The sequence below is a fragment of the Macrobrachium nipponense genome, chromosome 2 (genome assembly GCF_015104395.2).
Source record: "Macrobrachium nipponense isolate FS-2020 chromosome 2, ASM1510439v2, whole genome shotgun sequence".
Taxonomy (NCBI): domain Eukaryota; kingdom Metazoa; phylum Arthropoda; class Malacostraca; order Decapoda; family Palaemonidae; genus Macrobrachium; species Macrobrachium nipponense.
This window is the reverse complement of record NC_087201.1, coordinates 85,530,989-85,557,429: the sequence shown is the minus strand read 5'-3', so window position 1 is coordinate 85,557,429 and position 26,441 is coordinate 85,530,989. Positions and strand designations below refer to the sequence as shown.

Sequence of the window (26,441 nt, the reverse complement as noted above, 5' to 3'; positions counted from 1 at the left end):
TATATATATATATATATTATATATATATATATATATATATATATTATATATATATATATATATATATATATATATATATATACCATATATATATATATACATATATATATATATATATATATATATATATAAATATATATATATATCATATATATATATATATACACATATATATATACATATATATATAATATTTATATATAGATACATACATACATACTTACATACATACATACATATACAGTTTACTAAATGCTTTCCTATGGCAGCTCACACACACACACACTTACTTACTTACTTGTGCAGCTGAATGTATGTACATCAGGTTGTTATATTTGCATCCATTTATTTAGTTATATGTGTATGTATAATAATTCAAACTTGTGTACGTATATATATATATTAGATATTATATAATATATATATATATATATATATATTCAAGTAATCAAAGTCCACAATTATGTAAAATGTGTATTAAAATACATAAAAGACGGGAGCTTTCGTCTACTTGATCAGTAGACCTCATCAGCCGTACGGCTGATGAGGTCTACTGATCAAGTAGACGAAAGCTCCCGTCTTTTATGTATTTTTAATACACATTTTACATAATTGTGGACTTTGATTACTTGAAGATTTTCCAGTCACGTTATGTGGTTTTTTTGATTTTTTGATATATATATAATATATAAAATTAGGTGTTTGTGGTGAGAGTTGACCTCTTTTTCAGCATCTAGTGTTTCAGATCATGTAATTTATATAAACTAGTTGGCCAGTGGCTTAGAGAATATTTTAGGCCTATGTCCTTGCATTTTAGCATTCCAGCAGAATACATAGAACATCTGTGCAAGCGCAATTAGCTTAAGATTAGCGTAAGATAGTCGTAAGTGTTGTAGAGGATTAGCAGAGTATGTATATCTGACAGGATATGAGTTTGACGGCGAGCTTTGTTGGAAGTGACTCGATTTCGTTTGATGTTCAGTTGCGCTAGTTGGTCGTCTCCTGTAAGGGAGAGAAGTTCTCTAGAGTATATTTTCTCCCATTTCGTTCTTATTTCAAGAGTAACTCGCCATAAAATTCTGTTAACGATTAAGCTTGTAAAGGTTGCAGGATATTAATGAAAGCCTCATTGCTTAAATGTTACGTATCACATGAGACTCTCTTCTAACCGTATTCTTTTGCTAAGTAAGTTGCCTCACTTGTTTCAACTAAAGGTATGAAGATAGAAGTGCCATCGTCATCAACAATGATCAGGAAACCAACAGTAGGTTATTTCCTTATTTATATTTACTTTATATGTTTTCCGTATTTATATACATTAGTATAGTATACTGGTACTTCTTAGGCACGAAGATATGGTAATTCGATTGTATTCCACTTAGGAAAACGCTCCAAGAAGAGGTCCTTGGGCATTTTCTGAGATATACCATTTTCATTTTCCTATGGGAATACCATTTTCATTTTTCTATGGGAAATATATTAGTATTTAATTATATACACATGAATACACACATTAAATTTGCATTAAATATTAATTACTTTATTACTCGATCCAATTTATTTATTATATATAGTACTTCAAGAAAATGACAGCAATTATGAATGGCAACTCTTATTGAACTAGCCCTAATTTTAGTCGGCTATGAATAACACTCTATACCAATTGGTAAAATAACAAAAGTATAATTTCACTTTATTTATCTACGTGCATGAGCAATAAAATTCTCTGAGTGGTTGTAGGTTAAAACTCACGGGATTTGTAGCAGATCTATATTTTATTTTGAGTCGCCGTGATATTCGCTCTACTTCGAAATGGGATATGAAGACACCCTTATGCAACAGACACCAATCAGAGTCGCATCCTCTGAGCATTTTTATCACGTTTAGTTCAGCATGACACGAGACACGAACCTTTAAATAACTTGTGCGGTTTAAGGTCGTCTCTCCATTTTTTTCGTAAATGGCATCTTGTTCTGTAATTGTCGATTTTTTTCTTCTTTTTTTTAAGTTGTAGTTCGTTTCTCACATTTCACAAACCTCCTTCAAGAACTTGCGAGGCTGTCACTCAAATTATGGTAACGTGAAGGTGCTTTTGGAAGCGACATATTTGGAATGCACTGGTGTTCAAGGTTTAGTCTTAAGATGGAATATGATATCTTTTATGTAACCGTTGCAGTTTATGGAATTTCCTTTCATTTTTTCCCTTGATGTACATTTTTATGGGAGCCTCTCTTGTTGATTCCCCTTCTACCAGCAGTAAGAGAGAGAGAGAAAAAAAAGCCCTGATTGAGCTTGAAAGCGTCGAGCTTAGCTGAATGGTCTGTGTTTCAACCTTGTCCATTTACCACCTTGTGCCGCAGATAACGGGTTCGGGCCCCGCTGAGGCTGTGGCTGCTGATGCTGAGGGCCCGAGAGATTCCACGCTGACGCCTCACACGTCTCGGAGGAGCGTCACGTCAGCTTCGAGGAAGATGGGGGGATCCCGGGAGAGGAAGCGCCGCCGAAGAAGATGACGGCGAGGGAGCGGTGGTACTGGGCCTTCGATAAGATCGTCGCACAGTACAATGTGAGTACCTGGATGCTGTGAAGCTATTTTTTTTATCTCGTGGGTAGGTCACGGAAGCCTTGCTGCCCCTGTATGTGATGCTAAGTCCACCTCTCAGTAAAGTACTTTTGATTCTTCATGGTATTTGGTTTATCGTTTGTATCGTTTATTTCATACGAGCTGAATCATATAAGTACACTTCAGCAAGTCTCCATAATCTTACCACGAGAATTAAGTTGATATTCAACAGATCCCAAATTCCTACGAAAACAGACGTTGAGATTATCAGTTTTCCTTAGAAAAGTTTGCAGGTAACTTATATGTTAGAATGTTCTTTCTTGTGGCCTATAATATGCAGTGTATTGTAACTAGGAAAGGCAGGTATCATTTAATAATATCTTATTGTAGAAAGGATTAGCGCCAATAAAGTCTGCAATTTTGTTTGTTTATCATGAGTAACAGGGGGATTTTGGACTAAGATTTGATGACTTTATGGCACCGAACGTACAATCTCTGGCGTGATGTGGGTAGAAATGCCATAATTTGAATGTCTAAAGGGAAATATTTCGGATTTGTCTGATTTGATTGGTAGAAAAGATCATTCTCGTGATATTTTGCCTCGAATAGGAAAATGATTTCCTATTTCGAGAGCCAGAAATTCAGAGCAGAAGAAAGAATGGGCGAAAGTGTAAACAGAAAAAATATACAGGAGAATAGCTTGTTTCTGCATCACGTTGACCAACGCAAAAAAATAAAAAATAAAATAATGTAAAAAAAAAAAATGACACATGCCTTCGTGGCACCTAATATCTCGCACGGCCCATACCAAGATGAAAATCAATCTAAAATTTTACAAGAGAAAATAAATGACTCGTTCTTCCCGTTCTCGCGTCTTCGAGAACGCGGAGATTCTCGACCTCCGCCTCTTCCTTTGGTATTTATATCTGACTTGCAACTTATTTTTAGTTTGCACAACTTTTCCCCCGTCATTTTCCTGCACGCGGGTTGCGTTTATTGCTGACCTCTGTTACTATTAAAAGTTTCCTTTAATTGGAATAAAGGTCTTCAAAGTTATTTGTGCCATTTTGCGAGAAGGCTGTCAGTGCGTTTATTTCTCATGAGATTGACCAGCTGGAAAACTGCGTTTCTCGTTAGCATATGGTGATGCTGTTCTCAAATAAGTATTAAAACTAAAAGTTTTGGAACCAAATGAAATAAAGGGGTTTATTCAAATATATATATATATATATATATATATATATATATATATATATATATGTTGTGTGTGTGTGTGTGTGTAATGTGTGTTTATGTGTATGTTCCAGAATAACTCAGAAATGCATTGAGTAATTTCAGCCAAACTTGGTATAGGTACATATGACTTACTATCCTGAAAAAAACACTGTGGGGGTCAGACATCACTAGCACCAAATGGCTTCACAGGGGGTGAGGACGGTGGGAAAGGCTTCCCTGAAACCAGCTGGTTCTGCCTGTGTAGACATATCATCTAAATAAACTCTATGAATTTATCACACCTCATTTCGGTATACATATGACTTATTATCTAGAAAAGAGTACTGCGGGTAGGGGCTAAGACACCACTGGACCAAAGGGGGTTGGGGTGGGAAGGGAGTGTATTGTAGAAATAACTGAAAGCAACAGTTACCGATTTTAGTGTCTATTCCATAGTTTTCAAGGTCGCTGAGGTAAATGGTGCCACTCCCGATGCCCTCTAAGTCCAAGTTCAGACCCGATAAGAAAGTGGGGAGGCAGTGAGAAGGGGTAAAAAATAGCATGTAAAAAAATGACCGATGTTAGTGCCTAATCCATAGTTTTCGAGGTGCTGAGATGAATAGTAACACTCCCGATGCCCTTTAAGTCCAAGTTCAGCCAAGGTAGGAATGGAGAGTTTGAAGGAGTGAAATGTAAAATGTCAAAAATGGTAGGCAATGTAATTGAAGCAACTATCTTCACCAGATTAGAAGAAGTGAGAGGTAGAGGAAGTGAGAGAGAGATAGAGAGAGTGAAGGGGGCGTTAGGGAGGAGAAAAAGGGAAAGAGTAAGAGAGAGTTGGAGAGGGAGAGAGTGAGAGAGGTAAAGGAAGAGAGAGAGAGAGAGTAGGGGGCGGTTTAGGGAGGAAAAGGGGAAAGAGTGTGTGAGAGGAAATGAGAGAGAGTAGAGTGGGTGTTAAGGAGGAGAAAGAGGGAAAGAGTGAGGGAGAATTGGAGAGAGAGAGTGAGTGAGAAGGAGAGGAAGTGAATGAGAGATTAGAGGGGGTGTTATGGAGGAGGAAAGAGAGAGAGAAGGCGAGGGAGAGGAAGCGAGAGAGAGAGAGTAGAGGAGGTGTTAGGGAGGAGAAAGAGGGGATGAGAGAGAGACAGTTTATCGGTTGTTATTCAGAGTTTTACCTGGTAGCGTTGGGTTGGTCAGCTAGTATGTATGTATATATATATATATATATATATATATATATATTATATATATATTATATATATATACATACATACATACATACATACATTCATACATACATACATGTTTGTATACATAATATATGTAAGATCATGCATTGTATATTTATGTATGGACCTGTATAAGCTCGGATGCTGGGCAATGGGACATCACATTAATTGTTGAAATCGAAAGGCAATAATGACGTTAAGATTTGGTTCCAATTTCGCTTACCGTTGTTTAGATGAAGTTGCTCTCTCCACTCTATGCAGGCTGACTGACACACATCTCCTGACTATTCAATCACGCACCTCAAGTAACGAGAAATTTGTTTATCCTTGAATCACAATAAAGAATACATCTTTTTATAACGAGAGAGAGAGAGAGAGAGAGAGAGAAGAGAGAGAGAGAATGTTAATAAACAAGGAGCCACATGTTCTCACCTCGAAACGGGAATAGGCTAATGATATGTGCACGTTGATGAAGACTATTTCTTCTCTACTTGGCGTAATGCTGCTGCTCTCTGCATCCAGTGAAAGGATATGGTATATATAGGTCAGAGCGGCGTCTATAAGTGTGTCAGAAGGATATGACTAAGGTACCGAGAAATGTCATTATGTAGAGTCAGTGTGCTTTTTTTGGTTAGTGTATTGTGATATTCAAGATTTGAGTGTGTTTTTATGTGGATTGCTTCATTTCCCCGCCAGCCAGTGGAATGAAGTAACCGATCATATATCTGAATGATCAAGAAGAAAATGTATGCACAATTCCTCCCCCGCCGGAAGAAGGCAACACATATCTTTACACGTGACAATTTTATTATTATTTTTTCCATTCTCCAAGTACATTACTAAATAACAGCGGAGTTTTCCTCGACTGGTTTTCCTGGTTTTATTATACGCCATTGTGTTTTGAGTGTGTGTGTGGTTGTGGGTACATGCATATACTTACATGGAAAATATGATTTTCGATTTGCAAACATTTACATTCCTCAGTAAATGACCATTTTTGCTTCAAATACCTTAAAAAAACAATTTTGTCAGTGTTATTCCTCAGTAAATGACCATTTTTGCTTCAAATACCTTAAAAAAACAATTTTTGGTGGTTATGTCAAAGATGAAACTTATTTGTAGTAAAGACACATCTCCAAAGATATTACTAGAAATTATTGGCAGGATGCGGTGAATGAGGTTGGGTAAGTGTTTATATATATATATATATATATATATATATTATATATAAATATATATATATATATATATATGTGTGTGTATATGTATATTTACACACCACTGAAAAGGCTTCTATTGTTTGGTTAGTATATGTAGAGAATTGGTACCCATAGGCTTTACTTAGACTTTATTTCTCAGGTCTCCAGTTGTTAAGATTCTGGTAGGTGTATTACGTTATCAGTATGACATAGTTAGCACACGTTAGCACACAAATACATATATAATATATATATATATATATACTATATCATTCGTTCCTTGACAATGCCTTAGTAAAGACGAAAGCTCTTGGATTTCTGACTATCTTTTTCCTGTGGTTATTCGCCTTATTTAATGAAGGTCACGTGCATCTACTGTGATTTTAATTTTTTAAGCATATATATATATATATATATATATATATATATATATATATATATATATATATATAAAATAAAATCCACGTAAGAAGGAGAGTGAAAAACGGGACTTGGAAGAAGTAATTTCATAGTATATTCTACGTACATTGAAAATGTAGAATATACTACGAAAGCTCTTGTTCCAAGTCCCGTTTATCATCCGCCTTCTTTCGTGGATTTTATGATATTCTCAATCACGTGGACTTTCGTGCTACATTAAATATATATATATATATATATATATCTATAGTATATATATATATATTTATTATATGATATATATAGATTGTTTCTTGATAGAATTACATTATTAGTGAAAAAATCATTTTACTACATTTTACTCTCGCTTTTATAGGAGGTATGTGAAAAGTGTTCATGCAGAGATATCTGTGAATATTGTAATGAATATCACGATACCGTAAATATCGTGGTACAGCCACCATGAGAGACCGTTTTGTGGGTGTGCCCGTGTTTATGCAGAAATCCACGTTGATGCATTCTATAAGTGATCAGCCTATATTTAATGACGTCATTTGAAGAATTTTGGTAATATCTTAAGTGCAAATACATTACATAGAGTGGCAATTTTTAACTTTGTTGAGCTGACGTATCAGCAGAGAGATTCCAGTTATCCAAACATCATTGGATATGTCAGTTGCTTTAATTGATTTATTATGAGTCATCTTTAGCAAATTACCTGAACTCTAGTTTTTTTAAGCTACGTGATGTAAATGAATTAGATTTATTCCATTCATATGGATTAGAAATAGACTGGGTGGTAGAATAATGACGTCTAGCGTTATTGTCTTCGCATTTGTAATATTGTCCATATGAACAGAAATTGTAATTTTTAGGTTGTTCATTGCTTAAATTTCTTAGGCCAATATATCTTACCAAAAGCCATAGTGATAATTCCCTTATGAATATCATTGCTATGAGAATTTATGATGAATTACGTATTTCATGAATATTTGGGTAGCAATCATCTTCCCAGTAAGCTTGGAGCAATTTTATATCGTTAGATGTACACTTGAACTCCTACGTCATAGGGGAAGGCAGGTAAGACCTGTTTGTAGGAATTTAGAATGTCTTCGTGCACAGGTGTTTATATACATATTCACAGCTGTTTGAAGGGAAATGTTGATAGTGGGATCTTATTTTCGAGTCAGTCAGCGCATGAGTCACTCACTGGTCGTTTCGTATTTCGCGTTGTATGTTTTGAAATGAGTGTGTGTTGTTTCGTAGCGCTATTTGGTTTTTTCTTTTTGATAAAGATCGAAACAGAAGAAAGTATTACATCTAAATTTACGAATGTTAAGTGCCAATCTATCTAATTATAAGTTGTGAAATTATGTCTCTTATTGAAAGTGTTGTAATGACATTTAAGCCTTTCAGTGAAGTACAAGGTATAATAAAGTTTTTAGTATATTTGGAATGTGAAACTCCTCGTAGATTGAATTATTGTCAGTGAGATCTGGCATGGAGCAAAATGGTTAAAGGCTCCGATTAATTCATACCTGCACAATTTGGGACACAAAACCAGAGTTTATTTCAGAGAAACATTATGTTTGAAAGCTTCAGGGAGCACATTCATTAGTTCTGTAAATTAACGGAGAGTATGAAAACGGCAGAGGGCCAGATGTCCACGCGTCATTTTCCCCCTTTTTTATTTTCATTTTGTTTTTTTTTATCACCGTGTAACAGTTAGCCTCAGTGGCTCAGCTGACAGATTCTTTACTGTTTTAGCTATAAGTAATCTCTCTCTCTCTCTCTCTCTCTCTCTCTCTCTCTCTCTCTCTCTCTCTCTCTCTCTCTCTCTCTACCTGTATGAATGTATGCAGGTATGTATTTATTAATGCATTACTTACCAGTATACACACACACACATTATATATATATATATATATATATATATATATATATATAATATATATATATGATATAATGGATATAATTCAATATGCGTATTCATGTGTGGTTGAGGTTAATGATTTATATAGAAAATCTGGAATTTCTACAATTTAAGTCTTGAGTATCAGCAGTATTTCCCTCCCGCCTTGCAAGAGTAGTACTGTCATTATTTTGGGCATTCGTTTCTTTTCCATTGAAAACGAGAGATTAATTATTCTCTCGCAGCAGTGGACAATCCACAAATTTGTAGTGGCCAATATCCTCCAGACCAATTTCAATTTTTTTTCCTTTCTTCTTTAAGGGTATTGGTTGTTTTCCCTTTCCAATTTTGAGAAGTTGATATGTGGCGTTTCTCTTGGTGCCAAATAGTGAATGGCTTCTCTCCCCCCCCCCTTTTTTTATAGAAGTGATCACCAACACCACCCCTCCTCCCATCTTCTCCCTTCCCCTCCCATCTTCTCTCTCTCCCCCCCCCTCTCCCTCTGTGAGAGGGTCGCAAGTTATTGCCATTCATGGATCTCGAAAACCATCTCGTTTTGTTTTGGTCGTTTTTCTTTCATGTTTTAATCTTGGGAGCTATTGTGGTTCGCCTTTCTGAATCTCTGCGAGGCTTTTTGTCTCAGTCGTGAAATCTATCGTGCCTGGCCAGGCTGATACATTGTTGCTAGAAGGCCATAAAAATGCGTTTCTGTTTGCTCTCTAGAATGGGATTCTTTTGTTTGTCTCGCTCTCTTTATTTATTTTGTTTATCGTGTTTATCTGTGACCTCTTTTCTGGGCGTGGTGGCCCGTTTTTGGCGTTTAAATTGCATAAATGCTTTCATATTTTTTTGTTATGAATTCAGATAAATTCTTATCTCGTTTGTTTTGTATGTTTGTTATTATGTCAGATTTCGTTAATTGTATCTTTATTGTAGGTGATGGATTGTGTTTATTTACGACAAACAAAGACATACCTATTACACGTGAAACAGGAACATAAAGAGGAGTACTGCTGGAACAGTTAATAATTAACCGGGCTTGAGTATTTTGCTTAGTTCTTGAGCATTGATTTATCTTATGACAGCTGTCATACTGTATCATCAGATCTGATCAACGTAGTTAGCCTTATTGATTTTGCGTAAGGTTTTATTAAAAATTTGAAATCACTATGAATTTCGAATGATTTACCACGTAAATTGTATTTTGCTTTCTGCGTTACGTGCAGTATGTTCTCTTATAGTGTGGTATGTGAGTTTGTTTGTGTTGTCTAAGGGCCTAACATGAGATAGCTTTCTGCGCGCACAGTTCCGCTCTCATTCAACCAGCGGGAGTTAAGTGCCAGCCTCTACCTCATGCGGGCGAACCCGGCCAATTGCACCCTTAACACCTGCTCTTTCTCTCTCTGTCTCTCCTTCTTCACCCGCCAATCGGAGGGGGTTTTATGGCACACACACACACACACACACACACGGAATGTGCCTGCTAGCGTGTGCATGTGTTCACACGCTCATCACGTTCGGTAAAACGACGACGAGGCTCACATGCTCGCGGAAGGTGATAGAATCTGCCTCAGTGCGTTGGCGCCAAAAAGTGTTGTTTCCCGCCATCTCATTCTGAGGCATTCGATGGCACTTCCTCCGTCTATACGGTGTCTTCTTCTTTCAGCTGCTTTACTCCTTTTCTCGCTCCTGTGGGTGGAGTCTTTCTCCTCCACGACGACACGTCAGTTTTGCCATAACAGGTGGTTTTGCTGACTCGTGTGGAAAGTGTCTGTGGTCCTGATTCGTTCCACGACGAGGTGTGAAAACTATTTTCATAGACGTTGCTAAAATGAAGAAACGCAAGTTTCATTATTTCGGTTCAGTGAAAATATGGGTGAGTGAATCATTAAACAGGAAAATTTAACTCGTGTAAAATGCCTAGATGACTTCTTTGATGGGGTGAAATGCACTAGCATAATAATTGGATCACGGGAAAAGAACGGACCCCCAGACATCTGCTTCGTTAGAAACCTATCAAACAAGAAAGTGTACGTAGTGTGTCACCCGAACGTGATGGCTTGATCTACCTTCAAAACAGGTGCCTAATTAAAGGTTCGCCTGAATGTGGTATCTGAGTGTTACTTCCTACATATGAAAGTTAAAATTCTCTCTCTCTCTCTCTCTCTCTCTCTCTCTCTCTCTCTCTCTCTCTTCCCTCTCTCTCTCTCTCTCTCTCTCTCTCTCTCTCTCTCATATTCATTCATCCATATGACTGTACTCACTCCCCTGGTGCCCCCTTCCCTTCCCTTCCGAAAATCGATTACTTGTCATTCTGAGATGACGGAGGAAGAGGAGAGGAAACGTAATTCAGGAGAGTTCCGAAGAGGCCTCCTATGGAAACGTTAGTCATTTATGTTTCTCGCGCTCCTGAATATTTCAGTTTTGCGAAGATGATGATGTCGAAGTTTTGTGGCGATATTTTCCGTGTTTATGTTTTTTTCCAGGGGGGGGGGGGGGCAGTTTAAAAGTTTTGTAAGTTTCAGGGTGATTTGCCTGTTGCTTATAAGGTGAAATAGTTTACGTTTGGGGATGTTAGAAGTATCTTGTGTCATAGTAGGATGTCTAAAAGTGTGTGTCTGTACACGAATATATATATATATATATATATATATATATTATACTTTATATATTTATAATATCATATTTCTTATATATTGATACTATATACTATAATTATACATACACACACACACACACATATATATATATATATATATATATATATATATATATATATATATATATATATTATATACCATAAAAGTGAGACAAGGAAAGGTAAGGAAAAGGCGACTGGAAAAAAGTAAAGTCATTGATTTGACCATTGCTTTACCTTCGCTATTATTTTTTTAAATTATTTACATTTCATGTGACAAGTTTTAGTTTCTTGTCCCCATGTGTTGATCACCTTTCCTTAGTTCTTTGCGCACCTCTGAATCTAGCACATGTCTAAATGTTAGACTTTTACCCTCCCCGAATTCCTGGTGTCTGTTTCCTCTTATTTTATCTTATGAGATACCCGTTCCTTTATTTTTTCTATATTTTGAGGTCATTTTATTTGTTGCTGATAAACAGGTCTGTGATCATTACTTCTCTATGTTTCTTATGCAGCAAGAGCCGTCAACCTTATCAGACTGTTTTTGATAAATTTTGTCTTGACGGAATTTAATCGAAACCTCACAACCTCACCTGTCAGTTAAATTCCTTCATGTGGGAAGGGACAGGAGCCTCCGTCTTTTGACATGTTTTCGACGTGGAAAGTTGTAATATATTCCTCTCTATTATTTATGTGTTATCGCCAACGGTTCTTTACTTGGCTCCAGATAAGTTTATAGGTCACGATTTTTTTTAAAGAGGTCTTTGCCTCCAAAGCGTATGAATTACATAATGATGCTAGTCGAATAGAGCTCTTGGTTTCGATATAGAGGTAAATAGTCGACTTGACCATAGGGCCTTTCATTTAGATACAGTGGTAGAAAGTCGAATTGACCATTCGACTGTTAATAAGGTTAACGATGTTATAGAGATGCTGCTATTAACATTATATGATTCAGTCGTCCTTCTACCGTTAATGGAATAGTGCCTTCTATCCTGTGTGTCAGTAGCCTTTCTATATTTTGATCATTTACGCAAGGTTCATCGAAACGGAGGTTTTCTTTTTCCCAACTATAATAATGATGATGTGGGCCATCACGGGGACTCCCTCCCTCTTTATCATCATCCGTAAGCTCAATTTCAACGAGGACTTCCATAACTGTAGACTGGTTGTCTGTTAATATTATTGCCCTTAAATTGTAACCATCATGGACCGCTGGCTTAGTTTTGTGATATGTTGTGTGTGTATGTTTATACGTTCATTACTCTGTTTCCTAACTTCTTCGCTCTTTTCACGCTCGGGTGGTCATTGTAGTCTGTGGAAACTTGCTTTACAAGTTAACTTCGGTTAAACATGTTGAATGTGAATGATCTTGTTGATAAAAAACGGCCAATCAGTTCTGGAGCCAATGATTCTTTATGGAAGTGAAGATATGTGAAAAAAATGAAGTGGGACTTGTTCAAACAAGATGTTAGAAGCAGGGATTCAACTTCGAGAGTTACAAAGGCTTGTGTAGAAAAAACAAGGTTGAATTTTATTGATGGTTAGGTGGCTTGTTCATGAAGAGAGAATGATGACACTTCGCAACTCCAGGTGGAGTGATCGGGATGGAGGGTTTGTGGAAGTGTGTAGGCGCTTTTTTTTTTCTTTCTTTCTTTTTTAAGAGAGAGATCCTCGTTGGTACTTGATAGACATAATGACAAAACTGATATGGAATGGCCTCTGTTGTCAGTTAGAACTAAGGTTGTGAGATAAGTGATGTTGTGTAGGAATATGTTAATTCCTGTTCTTAAGGCCTTTTAATACATGTAGAGCTTTACACACAGATTATTAAGGTGCATCGAATAAAATACAACATGACAGCGAATGCAATTATGTTTTTCTCTAAGTAAACTTCTATTATGGCTCATTGTAAGAAACGGTAGTTTCATGTACGCACGTAAATGGAAGGCAAAGCTCTCAAAACAAATTTTTTTTATCAACTCTTCAACAGCCTTTGAAAGGAAAATGACAGCAAGAGATAAGGCATAGAATCTGAAGGGCGTAGCTGTTATCTCATTGTCGAAAGGATGGAATAAGTGGGGTGCTGGACTTTGTAAATACTCGAGTGCTTCCCATTCTTGCTCTGCAGACTCTTGAATTGTTACGACCTGTGTGTGTGTGTGTGTGTGTGTGTGTGTGCGTGCATGTATAGGAAGTAAAGGGCGTTCATTTGATTGTTCGACCGAGTGCGTAAAGTCTCTTTAATTTGAGAAGTCTTAAAGTCGTGCTAGGAAACCAGTGACAACAAGACGCAAAGTAGTAATGAAATTTTCTTCTGAAAACATTGTGGTGAGAGAAGTGAACCTTTAGGTATACATGCTACTCATATATATATATATATATATATATATATATATATATATATATATATATATTATATATATATGTGTGTGTGTGTGTGTGTGTGTGTGTGTGTGTGTGTGTGTGCGCGTGTGCGCGCGTGTGTGTGTATATATATATATATGTATATATATATATATAAAATGTATGTATATATATATATATATATATATATATATATATATATATATATATATATATATATATATATATATATGCTGTCGTGTATAGGAGTGACGTCGATGTTGGTTTACAGTGTTATGATGTGAAATTATTTAATTTGTCCAAAGTTTAAGGTAATGTAAAGCAGCTAACTTTTTTATTTATTTGTATAGTTGTTAGTGAAGATTTTCATAGTTATCTCCAGTTGTGCCAGCAATTTAGAGTAGCGATAATTATACTGTATTTTAAGCGTGGTATGTTCGTATACATGGAAGACATGTTAAACGCTGAGATTGCATGTTTTAGTTTACGACATTACGAGGCTCCTTACAAATTATATGTATTATTTCTTTTACTTTGATCTCTCTCTTAATGTTTGGGACGAAACTTTTATCATCAGAGTTGACAGTTGCTAATCGTATCACATTATTTTCTTGCGTAGTATTGTGGCTTGTTAACAGGAGTTACAACTAGCTTTCACATTACTGATATTTTTCACCGCTTTGTTATTTTAGTAGTGGCGTTTTTATTAGTGTTGTTGGATGAAAGTTTCAAATATTATAATTACACAGACATCGAAGGGGTAGAACTCAGCGTTTCCAGTTATTTTTTTATGATAATCTATACTTTGCCTAGACTTTGTATATTTGTTTGCTGGGTTTTTTTACAACAACAATGCACACACACACACACACATACATACATACATATATATATATATTGCATATGGTTAATGGTGCCCTAAACATGAAGCTGTAACGGGAGCCTTTATGGTTCTCACGCCCACTGAGACGAAAGAAATGAGAGATCGAAGGGAAGAGTCAACGAGGCTAATCGTAAGCAATGATTGGGAAACGAGTCAGGTGACAGGTTACCACGATCTCGAATACCAGCCTTCGTGACACTGGAGCTATCCCCCTGGATGCTGGCTTGGGAGTTTTGTTACGGGGGATGGGGGGGGGGGGGGTGGTTAGAGTGCATCTGCTGGCTGATGCCAGAAAGAAATTGGTTGATATGATGGTCGGGTTGCTTAATATCTTTTCCCTTATCCCTTCCTAATCCTTCAAATGTAATGCAATGTTGATAAGCGCTGGTTCCTGGAAAGAATTGGTCCTATTGTAGACAAAGGGAATATGGAAGGAAATATTGCTTTTAAGGAAATACGAATTTTGTTTGGAAACTGCTCCACATTGCAAAATAACATTACCTGGAGAGAGAGAGAGAGAGGGAGAGAGAGAGAGCTCATATATGGATGTCCCCCGTAATTGGCTATTCCCTACACATCAGTGATAGCAGACATGGTAGATGTGAACCTGTCAGTCCACGAGATAAAACAACCCCGCCGGCAATCAAGGGAAGGATCCTGATTAATGGATTTCTCAGTCCCTGGAAAAAGATCTGGTCGGGCGTGGACCTAGAGAGAAGAGAGCAATGAAAATATTAAAGGAATAAGACAGAAAATCGGAAGAAAAGCTGGTCAAGAGCAAGTTGTGTTGCTCTATACATGGTCGAATATGTCAGTGTGGCATTCTTTAATAGTAGGATCAGTCATGGTTAATTGATTAAGAAATTAGGGTTTGATTGAAATCATTTATTTCTTGTGGAATAGCACTTTACACTCATGCAGGATGTTGTTGATTGAAAATGTACATAATTTATTCAGGAATTTACGAATTCAGCTGTTTACTATAGTCGATTCACTCAAGGTAGATTCTTGTGCCTACAAGACGTTTGTTTGGCGGTCTCTGATTGGCTGATTCCGGGAGGTAGGCCGCTCAGTGTCTCATTATTTTCGGCTGTGGCTTGGTAAACTAGCAATATGTTTATATATCTTCAATTATCTCACGCTTTGCACAAGATAGGAAAGTTTTGGTCTTACCATAGGATTCGGTATTAATTGTACAGCTAAGTCATCTTTTCCTGAAATCAGTAAGATAAAACACAGGAATTACAACGAGTAAAAGTGAAGAGAGAAGCAATTAATTCTTTATACCTGTTTCTACTTATCATCGGATTTTGCATCATTAATGCGATCAAGATAAAATCGAACTTGTATGTTCATACAACAAAATCACCCTGAATACGCTGGTGCTTCCTGATTTTGTGTGCGTGTGATATATAAAGAGAAAAGGAAGAATATGTCTCATTATGTTGCATCTGTAAATGATTCAAGTTTGACAGTACTGCCGAAAGAATGTGATCTGCAAGACATCATTGCGTTTGTCGTCTCGGCGAGAGATTTGAGCTACCAATTATCGATATAAGGTTACAGTTTCGACAATATTTACCATGTTATATCATTACATTTTCTGTAAATAAATACACAAAATTCCAATTATGACTGTCGAGCATTTTCAATCCATTTATCATATAGTATGCCTGGATATATCTGATAAGGAAAAATATAATAATAATCAGATGGATATGTCTGGTATCGTTAGCTCAGATCTAGGCGGGCCGCGGGGAATTCAGTCCAGCAAAGAAGTTGAACTCTGTAGACAGGCTTCGCACTCTTCAACTCGGCCTAATCTTTAAACAGATTGTTTCTGAATGTTGTTTCTAATTTTATTTTATGAATATATTTTCAAACGAAAGAGATATCAGAGATTTATGTGAGTGATATGAAATAATAATCTCAGTGAAGTAATAGGCAGCAAAGAATTCAGAAAGATTGACTTCCTTTCACACTGAGTCAATTACGGATGCAACATGATAAGACATATTCTTCATTTTCTCTTCTAATACTACACACATCTAAAATCTGAAAGCAACCGCGTATTCAGGGTGACTTTATTGTATGAAGACAAGTTTTATTTTATCTTGATCGCATGAATTATGCAAAATCCAATGCTAAATAAAAACAGGTATAAAGAATGAAATGTCTCTCTCTTCACTTTTACTCGATTGTAATTCCTTGTGTTTCGTCTTATTGGTTTCAGGAAAAGGTTATTTAGTTGTACAATTAATGCCGAATCCTTTGGTAAGAACAAAACTTTACTATCTTGTTCAGTGAGATAAATGAAGAAATTAAACATATTGCTGTTTTCTAAACTACAAACGAAAATATGACACTGAGCGAGCAGCCTACTTCCCGGTACCAGCCAATCCGAGGCCGCCAAACAAACGTCTCGTAGGCACTAGAATCTACCTTAAATGAATCGACTATAGTTATTTAAAGATTCGCACTACTTATTGATTAAGACGATTCTTTTATAAATAAATAATGAATCTCATTTTCTATTCAATTGCTTTGGTCCTTTACTGAATTAGGCATATTCATTGTTATTTTTTCGGTAATTGTTACTTGATTCATTGTACATTAATGGTTTAAGAACAACTTTTATACTATTCTGCTCCTTTTTCTTACACAAAAGAAAACGAAGATATCAAGTCTATGAAAAAATATTACATTAACTACTTTGATCTTTGTGCGTATATATGAAGTTTATTTCATATATACCTTTTTCAGGTATTCATACCTGTTTTTGTTATAATACAGATGGGTGAATTTGTCCGACGAATGATAATCTGCAAGACGAAATCTAGGCTAATTATTACCAGTGTTATTTTGTATTACAGTAGCTGCTGCTACTTTGGTCATATAATTAATGTATCTGGTTGTTTAATCCATAGTCTTCGTTTATTCCATTCATGTATTTTTTGATGGCCATAATTGTCATTGTGGTTTTAAACAAGAAGATGCCGTTGGCAAAATTATTATTAATATTGTTTAGAAGATGAACTATGTTCCAGACAATTATGTGTTCATTCGAAAGAAGTAACAGAAGGCAATGGAAATTACAGAAAGAGATCAGTCATTAGAAAAAAACATAAATAAACAAGTTAATAAATATATAAATAGAATGGAAGTAAATTATTAGAATACAAGAAGAATTTAATTAGGGTTGTAATGCATTGCATCTTTTGCTTGAATTCCTGAAGTTGCAATTGCACGACCTCCTCAGGGAGGCTTGTTCCATAGTCCAGCGGTGTAAGGACTAAAGGACCTCTGGAACTGAGAGGTTTGACAGCGAGGCACATTTACTACATATTGGTGCTGCTTTTCAGCGAATCTGGTTGCTCCCGGCAGGAAAACTGATCAGAGATCAGTTATGAATTTGAAAGAGCTCGGGTAAAATACAACTTATGAAAAAATGACAAACAAGATAGTCCAAGTCATAACCGGTAATATTAGGAAAGAGAAACCTACCACCACGAACCTCTATCTAAAAGAGATAAACCTCTGGCAGAAGCAGATATCCACTCAGGAGAACGGTATTCTAGTAAAGGAAGCAACAAATGACCAAAAAACGGATTACATTGTTTATCACAAGTTGCTCCTAGACTAGATGAAGCTTCAGACTCATTCTGCAAAGTCTTATCCACCTGAACGGGAGGATGAGGTGGGAATTCTTCACGATAACTGCACATCAATAGTGTTTTCGTTCTATTGGAGTTCAACCTCATACCCCACCGACTTCACCATTCACTGATGAGGTCCATGCCCCGATTGAGTCTGAGGGCAGCTTCATTTCTCATAATTGGAGACTTGACAACACCCACAAGTGTTGCATCATCGTCATACTGAACAGTCTTGTTCGGCAGGCCAACAACCTTATCTCTCGTATACACTAAAAATAGTCGTGGACCAAGAACACTATATTTTGGAACTCCAGACACAATAGATTTTGGTTCGCTAAAGATCTCTTCAACAGCAGCTCGTTGCTGCCTACTTGTGAAGGAAATCTTTACGTAATCCTAAAACATACTTACTCTGTCCAAGATTCTTAAGGAATGAGGAGTATGCTAGCTGGAGCCAAGAACATTGAGAATAGGTTTTTAGTGCACTTGCATTAAATATTCCTCTCCTGTAACATCTTTTTCAAGTTAAGTGAGTTAACTCCACTAGCACCCTATTGCATCTTTCTCCACATGAATGTCTAATGAAGATATCACATTTGATCGGAAACATGTTATCTCTTTATGCAGCATTTTTAAATTACTTTATGTACTTCACGCCTCTTTTGTCCGAAGCCATAATTGTAATATCCCATATCGCCTTTTCATTTTTCTTGACTACTCATCTTATCGTGTAGAAATAGAGAGAGGGAGACTGTATTATGGAATGTGACTCTTAGATCATTGTTGATCAGACTATTGTAAAGCATTTCTTAACTCTATGTACCCCCGTATAGGGGTAGCGCCATCAGTGCACCTTACACAGTGCAATGTGGGCATTTCTTAAGGTTCCTTGCAGCGTCCCCTCGGCCCCTAGCTGCAACCTTTTTCTTTGCTTTTGCCTCCCTTAACATTTGTTTCATAGTGCAACTGCAAGACTTTTCTGCTACTACATCTCTCCTCTCAAACCTTCTTTACTCCCAATTTCCCTTCCAGCGCTGAATGAGCTCGTTGCCAGTTCTATATACAAAATTTAGTTGACTTCTAAAAGTACTCTCGATAGTGTTCTTTCATACAACTTTTTCATGAATTCGTTTAACATTCCACCCTTCGCTGTGTTAGGTAAATGTAGCAATCCTGAAGAAACTTGCTTGGACAAGTCAAGATGACTTTTTCTTTTCTCAGCGAAAATGAGAAAACCAATAATGGTCCATCCTACAGAGGATTGCCTTCCATTGGTCTTAAATTGATTTCCATTCTTGAGGGACCTTCTGCTGATGAGGATCTTGTGGAGAGGCTCCCTCATATGTTGCTTTTCTCTTCCATTCGTCGCTTTTCCTAGGGGTGCATGCACACACACACACACACACACACACATATATATATATATATATACATATATATATATATATATATCTATATATATATATATATATATATATGTGTGTGTGTGTGTGTGTGTGTGTGTGTGTGTATAATATGTATGATATTCTGGAAGGGCAGGGTGAAGAGAAGTGTTACATTTCAACGTGTACATTACGTAATATGAATTTATACTCCTAATTGGGCGGCAAGAGTACTCTGAGAGTGCAAAGTGAGGTTACTTGCCACAAAGATGAATGTTATGGTAGGGTTAGAATGGATGGCGACTGCAGGGGGACCTGTGAATGTCAACTAAATTATGACGAAAAGGATAGGCCACTCTCTGAATTCAACAAATGTAATTGAAGATTTATTTATGCCTCTCTCTCTCTCTTCTCTCTCTCTCTACTCTCTCTCTCTCTCTCTCTCTCTCTCCTACTAATAGGGTATACCTTTTCTTTTATACTTTGGCTCACAAGTTTCTTCTTTGCTTGTGAGCGTGTTAGAGAACATTGTATAATTGAAAAAAGGTATATTTGTTTTTCAGTAGTCCTGGTCGTTGTAAAGAATAGAGCGTTTATATATATTTCCCTTACAAGGAATATGACATATTGCTGATGCGAGCGCGCGCACACACACGCAGATATATATTATATATATATGTTATAATAATATATATGTATATATATATATATATTAGATTATAATGTATGTAACTATATAACGTAATAATTGTAGATATGTTTGTTTGTTTTTGTATGTATCCACTGTATGTGGATATAGTTGGAGTGATTAAAGGTTTATATTATGGGAGTAAAGTATGTGTAAGAATATTCAGACGGAAGAGTGACCGGTTCGGTGTAAAAGTGCTTTAGATGGTTTGTTATGTCTCCGTTGCTATTAAATATGTTAAGGATGGAATGAGGATGAGGAGAACAGCCTAAAAGAAGGACAGTACTGGAGCTGCAAAGTTGTGGGATCCAAAGGTGAAATGAAAATGCAGTCTGGAATGGTTGACGTTTGTGGATGATGCGGTGCTTCTTGGGATGATGAAGAAAAATTGCTGAAATCTGTAAAAGAATTTGACATTGTTGGAAAGAGAGTAAAGCTGAGAATAAATGTGAAAAGAATGAGTTTATGAGCATAATGCAAAGAAGGAAGATGTAGCAATGAATATTAATATGGATGGTTGTACAATGGAAGTGGTTTTTTCATAGGTATTTTTAAGTCAATATGATGTATGAAGGCAGTGTAAGAGAAAGGTAAATCGCAGGATGGTTTAAGTAAGAAAAGCAGCAAAGTGCTTGCAAAAGATTGATAAGACGTTGGGAACGTGAATTTTGATTGATGGGAAAATTAAGGACAACATTAATATGTAGAGTGCGAATTGAGGGAAAATAGTTGGAGTGGGAATTGAGGAAAAATATTGATGGTGTTGAGGTTTATTTGCGCTATAGCTTGTATGTAGTAAGAATTAAAAGTGTGACAATGTGCAGATATGTAGCCGTGGTAAAAGGATCTTGTAAGTGAAAGGGTTGATGAAAGTGTTATCAGTTGGGTGGGCCATGCGTTGTGAACGGAGGATGAGAGCATAGTAAAAGGAGTGCATCATTTTTGGAAGTATTAAAATGTAACAGAAAAGGGAAGGCCTAAAAAGCTCCAGTAGGTAGATGGAAAAAAAGAGGCAGTGGAGGGGAAGATAGTTTTTCTTCTCTCTAGCTGTATTTTAAGAAGGGGGAAAAGAGTTGAATGTTAATGAAATCTTAATATATATTGCACTCGTGTGGTATTACTATGTATAAGGGCATATTACGGTTTCCCATATAAATGTGTTCTGAGAAACATTTCAAAACTGATATTGCCAGCTAGGAATCTCCTTATTATACACTCTTCTAAGCTAATTATATAACGTGTTTACCAATTAAATGTCGTGAAAAACTGATAAGCAAGAATCTTATCAGCTGTGGGATGCAGCAGTAAGGGTTGAAAGGAAAGAGGTGTGAAGACAATAAGGTCAGGAAAGTGGGATATGTAAAGAAAACGGTCCTTATTTAATAAGATTGCAGGAGAGACTCAAATCTCTCTCTCTCTCTCTCTCTCTCTCTCTCTCTCTCGTTCCTCGTCTCTCTCTTCTCGCATCTCTCTCTCTCTCTCTCTCTCTGTCTATGCTGCTGCTGGTGGTGGTAGAAAATCTACTCCCAAAATAATAGCTAGCACAAAAGGAAACAAGACTAGCCAATGACACCTTCATCCTTTTAAGTTTTCTGAGTAAAAAATGAAATTACTGCGCAAAAGACTTCTGCTGTATCAATCCGTTGTAGCCCTTCAAGGCACACAGTGACACTCATGAAATATCCCGCCTCTTGACATTCCCGTTCAACAAGCCAAATACTTCAGTATTTCAGCTTTTTCTCAGTTTTAGAAGAAGGTTTCTCTTGCAGCAGCCAGTCGTCCTCCATCTCTCCACGTGATCGAATTGCCTCAAAGTACTACAGCATAATTTTTTTAACGCAGATTTGTTGTGCCTGTTTAGTTGCCACATTTTCAGTCTTGTCATCAGTATTATATCATGCAAATGATTATATCAAGAAATTAAGGGTTTCCAATTTTCGTACCCTCTTTCAATCAAGGTCTTTGCTTCCAACATTGTCTTTCTACCATAAAGGAGAGCTGGTTCAACAGCTCCTCCACAAGTCCCACAGAATCCTTTCTTACAAATCTTTGAACTCTGCATCTTGTTTCTTTTTTGCTCTGCAACATAATAGCTTTATCGTAACACCCTTAATGTTCGCCCATCTTAGTCTTTGATGTTCATTTTACCTTCTTAGACTGGCCGGCCACAAACCGCCCTGTTTTAATAGGTAAAGTAAGGTGTTTGTAATTCTAACGTGTCTTTACCTTCCTTGCTTCAGTTTCTCTCTCTCTCTCTCTCTCGTCGTCTCCTCGTCTCTCGTCTCTCTCTCTCTCTCTCTCTCTCTCTCTCTCTCTCTCTCTCTCTCATAACCCTGACATACAATTAATGGTCACACATTCTTTTTCAAAGTGCTCAATGTTAATAACAGTTAAACCAATTCCAACCATCAATTGTAGTATTCTCAGTCTCCCCAAAGTCCGCTATCTGTTATTAATATAATTCTCTGAGTAATTGAATGTGCATCTTTAACGCAATAATTGATAGCCCTATCAAACGTGAATATATTGATGTTCTGTCTACTACTATTGACTTTAGCGCTGATTTGAGTGAGTTTATTGATATCATTGGAAGGGAGTATTTTTCGCCACTTACTCATGTTTGTATATGTTTTTGTACACACAATACTACACACGCACACACACATATATATATGTTTGTATGTATGTATTATACATGTGTTTATATATGTATATGTAAACGTATACATAAAATGTGTGTTTTATATAACAACCACAGAGGCCTTTTAACTTCGAATTGCACACGGAGAAAAGGCTTCTTCGTATATTACCAAAGATTGTTACCTTTACGGTTCTCAACAAATATTTTTGAGAATGGATGCCGTCAGTAGTTCCTGAACTCGACATCTAAAAGGGGTTATTTGTGTTTTAATCATATAACCGATTGAGGGAGTATGTTCGTGTTCGGCTCTATCAGACCTGTGCTTTCTCCTTCTTTTTCCCTCTCTCTCTGAATGTGAATGAGATGATATCCATATACATGAATCCTCTCTCTCTCTCTCTCTCTCTCTCTCTCTCTCTCTCTCTCTCTCTCTAGTTTTTTCGTGTGTGCCCGCAGGCTCTCAAAAACATACGTACGTCAAGTTAAGCGGATGTGACTTTTGATAGATTTACTAGTGTCGTAATATGGCACGCCATTATCTTACGTATTGGCCAACTCATAGATAATTGGTTTCCTTTATTCGTTACAATCTGGTTTCTGAAGCGATGGTGAATTGAAGTTTAAGTCAGCAAGTACAGCTCAATGTTTGGATCATAGTACTGGTAAAAAAATATCGGTATAACAATCATTGCACGTCTGTGCGGAATATCTGAAAAAATTTATCAAATTGAAATTCTCTCTCTCTCTCTCTCTCTCTCTCTCTCTCTCTCTCTCTCTCTCTCTCTCTCTCTCTCTCTCTCTCTCTCTCTCTCTCTCTGGATAAATAGTCATTAAACAAACAAAACAATTCCTGCATGTGATATAACAAATATTGCAACTATATATCCCTGTTAATACTTTTCCTCTAATCTATACTTATGTTTTAACTAAGTTCAGTTTATACACTAACTCTTTCCAGATATATTTTCAGCGATAATTATCCTTTGTTTTTTCAACCGGAAAAATAACCATAAACGGGAAGTAAATAATGAAAAATAACCAAAAATCAGTAATTATAAAGTATATATCAGCCAAAATGAAATGTAATTCATAATTGGAAACAACATTGAAGTTTGGAAAGTGATTAGACGCAGATGTAAGTAATTTATTGAAATGCAAAATCAGACAATAGCATGTAATTGAACAGGGAGGGCGATTTCATACAGGTTGGGGCACACAAATGGTGTACACTAGACAGTAATGGATCCATTACGCTATTACGGTTATGGCTTGGTAATGGCAAAGACGTGTAGCATTACCCGACCACCTGCGCTCTTGTTTTTTTTTTTTTCTGAGATGAATGTTTAGACCTCTAGCCCCATAATATCTCATAAAGAGTGTGATTGACTCTCTCTCTCTCTCTCTCTCTCTCTCTCTCTCTCTCTCTCTCTCTCTCTCTCTCTCTCTCTCTCTCTCTCTCTCTCTCATGAATTGTTGTTAGCAAGATGACTCAACTGTAATGGTCTTGCTGTTACATTTTATTTAACTGAATTCCACCAATTTCCAATTACGTAATTACACTCGTCGATCTCTTTCAAAATGACACGGAACTTCAAGTTGTTAGGAATTATGAATTTTTGATAGTTGTTAGGAATTAGTTATTATTGGCAGTGGAGTCTACCCCTCTTGTTTACCCTCATAACTTCATTTAGTGGCCGTCCTTCCTTCGAAATCTGTCCCACTGTCTCGCTTGCCTGTGTCACCTGAAGTAAAGCTAATTAATTTAGATTTTTGCCTTAAAGTGGTGCCGTTGTAAATTGTATATCGCTAATGCTGACGGCAGTCGCTCCTGGTGACTTTCGGTGTCCAATAAAGATATTTTGGGAAGAATTGACCAAATATTTTTTTTACCATTTCTTTTTGTATGCCCTGACATTCGTGAAAAAATGTGAGTTTTCACACGTTAGCAACGTCAGATATCATTATCTTCTGCACTTCCGTCGTGTTCTGATAATACCATCCGGTATGCAAGTCATTTAATATTGCCCTGTTTATCCATGCCCCAACGAAATCAAAGCAGTAACATTCCTTTTGTCCTTCTTACACACTCGTATAAATACATTGGCCTTTTGTTGTCCTCTAAGGCCAGTATGTTGTTGCAATTAGAGTAAAGTGTTTTCGTGACTTGCAGAGCAGTTCGTGACGAAGTGAATAACTTGATTGATTTATTTATTTTTCTCTTTTTGAAAACTCCCGTCTAGCGACAAAATCAGTGCATTGTTTTGATATTTGAAAAAAGACCTGAGAGAATGGTTTCAGTTTAGACTCTCAAGTACGAACGTTTCTGAAATGAGTGAAATAAGTGAAAGCTCATGGCTTTGAACCCTCAGATGCAATTTTTTGCCTATTTGTGTAGTTCTTTTATATAGTATTCTTTATCCTCGTCAGCTGTAGGACTCAGGACTCCGAGTACAATATAGATGATAGCACGACAAAAGATCGAATAGGTTGAGTTGATGCGTCGTTTCATCTGGGATTTTACCCCACGGATCTGTTTACTTTCTTCATTTTATATTTGTCAGCACACGAAGAGCTATTGCCAGTGGACATTGCATCACTAAACCATGTTATCGTAATGAGATTTAAGAAAGAAATTCTCTGTCATGAGAGACTTTTGAAGCTTAATAGACTGACGTACCAGAAAAGAAGAAAAGAGTATACTTTGCTCTTATTCACTATTCGAGTCGTCTTAATCATATCCATCCCTACAAGGTTTATTAAAGCTGGCTTAAGACGATAACGTAAGGAACTTTGGCCTTTAGTAAGCGCACTGGAGGGATGTGCAGAAAATATGGACAGTTCTTATCAACTCGTTATGTCCATGGCTGACTTTTGTTCTTCATGCCATGCATATTTTTTTTCTATTTTATGTACTTGCTGATATAGTTACTCTTTCTTTTTTGGCTTCATAAAGTTCAGTGGATCACTGAACCGTGAATGAAAATGCAAAAAGTTTGGAATTTTCCTTTACATTGGTCTGTTAGGAAAAAGAAAACGAAATTCTAGGGCCCGGTGTGTAGGCAACAACCCGCCTCTGCGTCTCCTGTGAAATCAAAATGACTTTGGTTTTATTGCCTTTGCTTTCTCTTGTCTTTCTTCATATTTGACCATTGTTGAACTGAAGTACTGAAGTTCCTTGTTGCCTCGAAGATATCATTTTCTTTTCATTACTTAGCTTTCCAGCCAGTGAAGAAATGAGGGACGTCTTGTTAACTGTTTACCTGAGGAGAAGTGTTGAGTTGTATCTCTCATATGCCAGGAACCCAGGGCGTTGCACAGCAAACGAAAACATTCAAAAACATTGTATTCTTGAAGTTCGACTTCAAGACAGGCGCTATGAACTCGTATGTTCATCGAATATTCTGAAATATTTTCGTAGACTGAATTACATTGGAAAATGTTCTTATTTGTAAGATGTTGCGATGCTTCATTAGGACCATACCGAGATGCCAAATTAACTCAAGCTTCCGTCAGAATTAACCACCTGGCGGGCAAAATGGAAGAGCAACTAAAGTCTAGAAGAAAGGAGGAGAAAGAAAATTAAGTAATGGAGAGTAAATTTGTTTGATTAGGCCACCTTACTGTGTTGAGGACTGCTCAGCAACAGTTAATTTTTGTCCATTTTTATAT

General features: G+C 36.7%; 1 protein-coding gene across 1 annotated transcript in view; it reads left to right on the top strand.

Annotated features, from left to right (window-relative positions):
- LOC135220749 (phorbol ester/diacylglycerol-binding protein unc-13-like) overlaps positions 1-26,441 on the top strand; it is a 1,290,517-nt gene that overhangs the window by 715,707 nt on the left and 548,369 nt on the right. Inside the window, 2 exon segments of the mRNA XM_064258201.1 lie at positions 2,361-2,439; positions 2,442-2,566. Coding sequence (XP_064114271.1) covers positions 2,361-2,439; positions 2,442-2,566 — 204 coding nt within the window.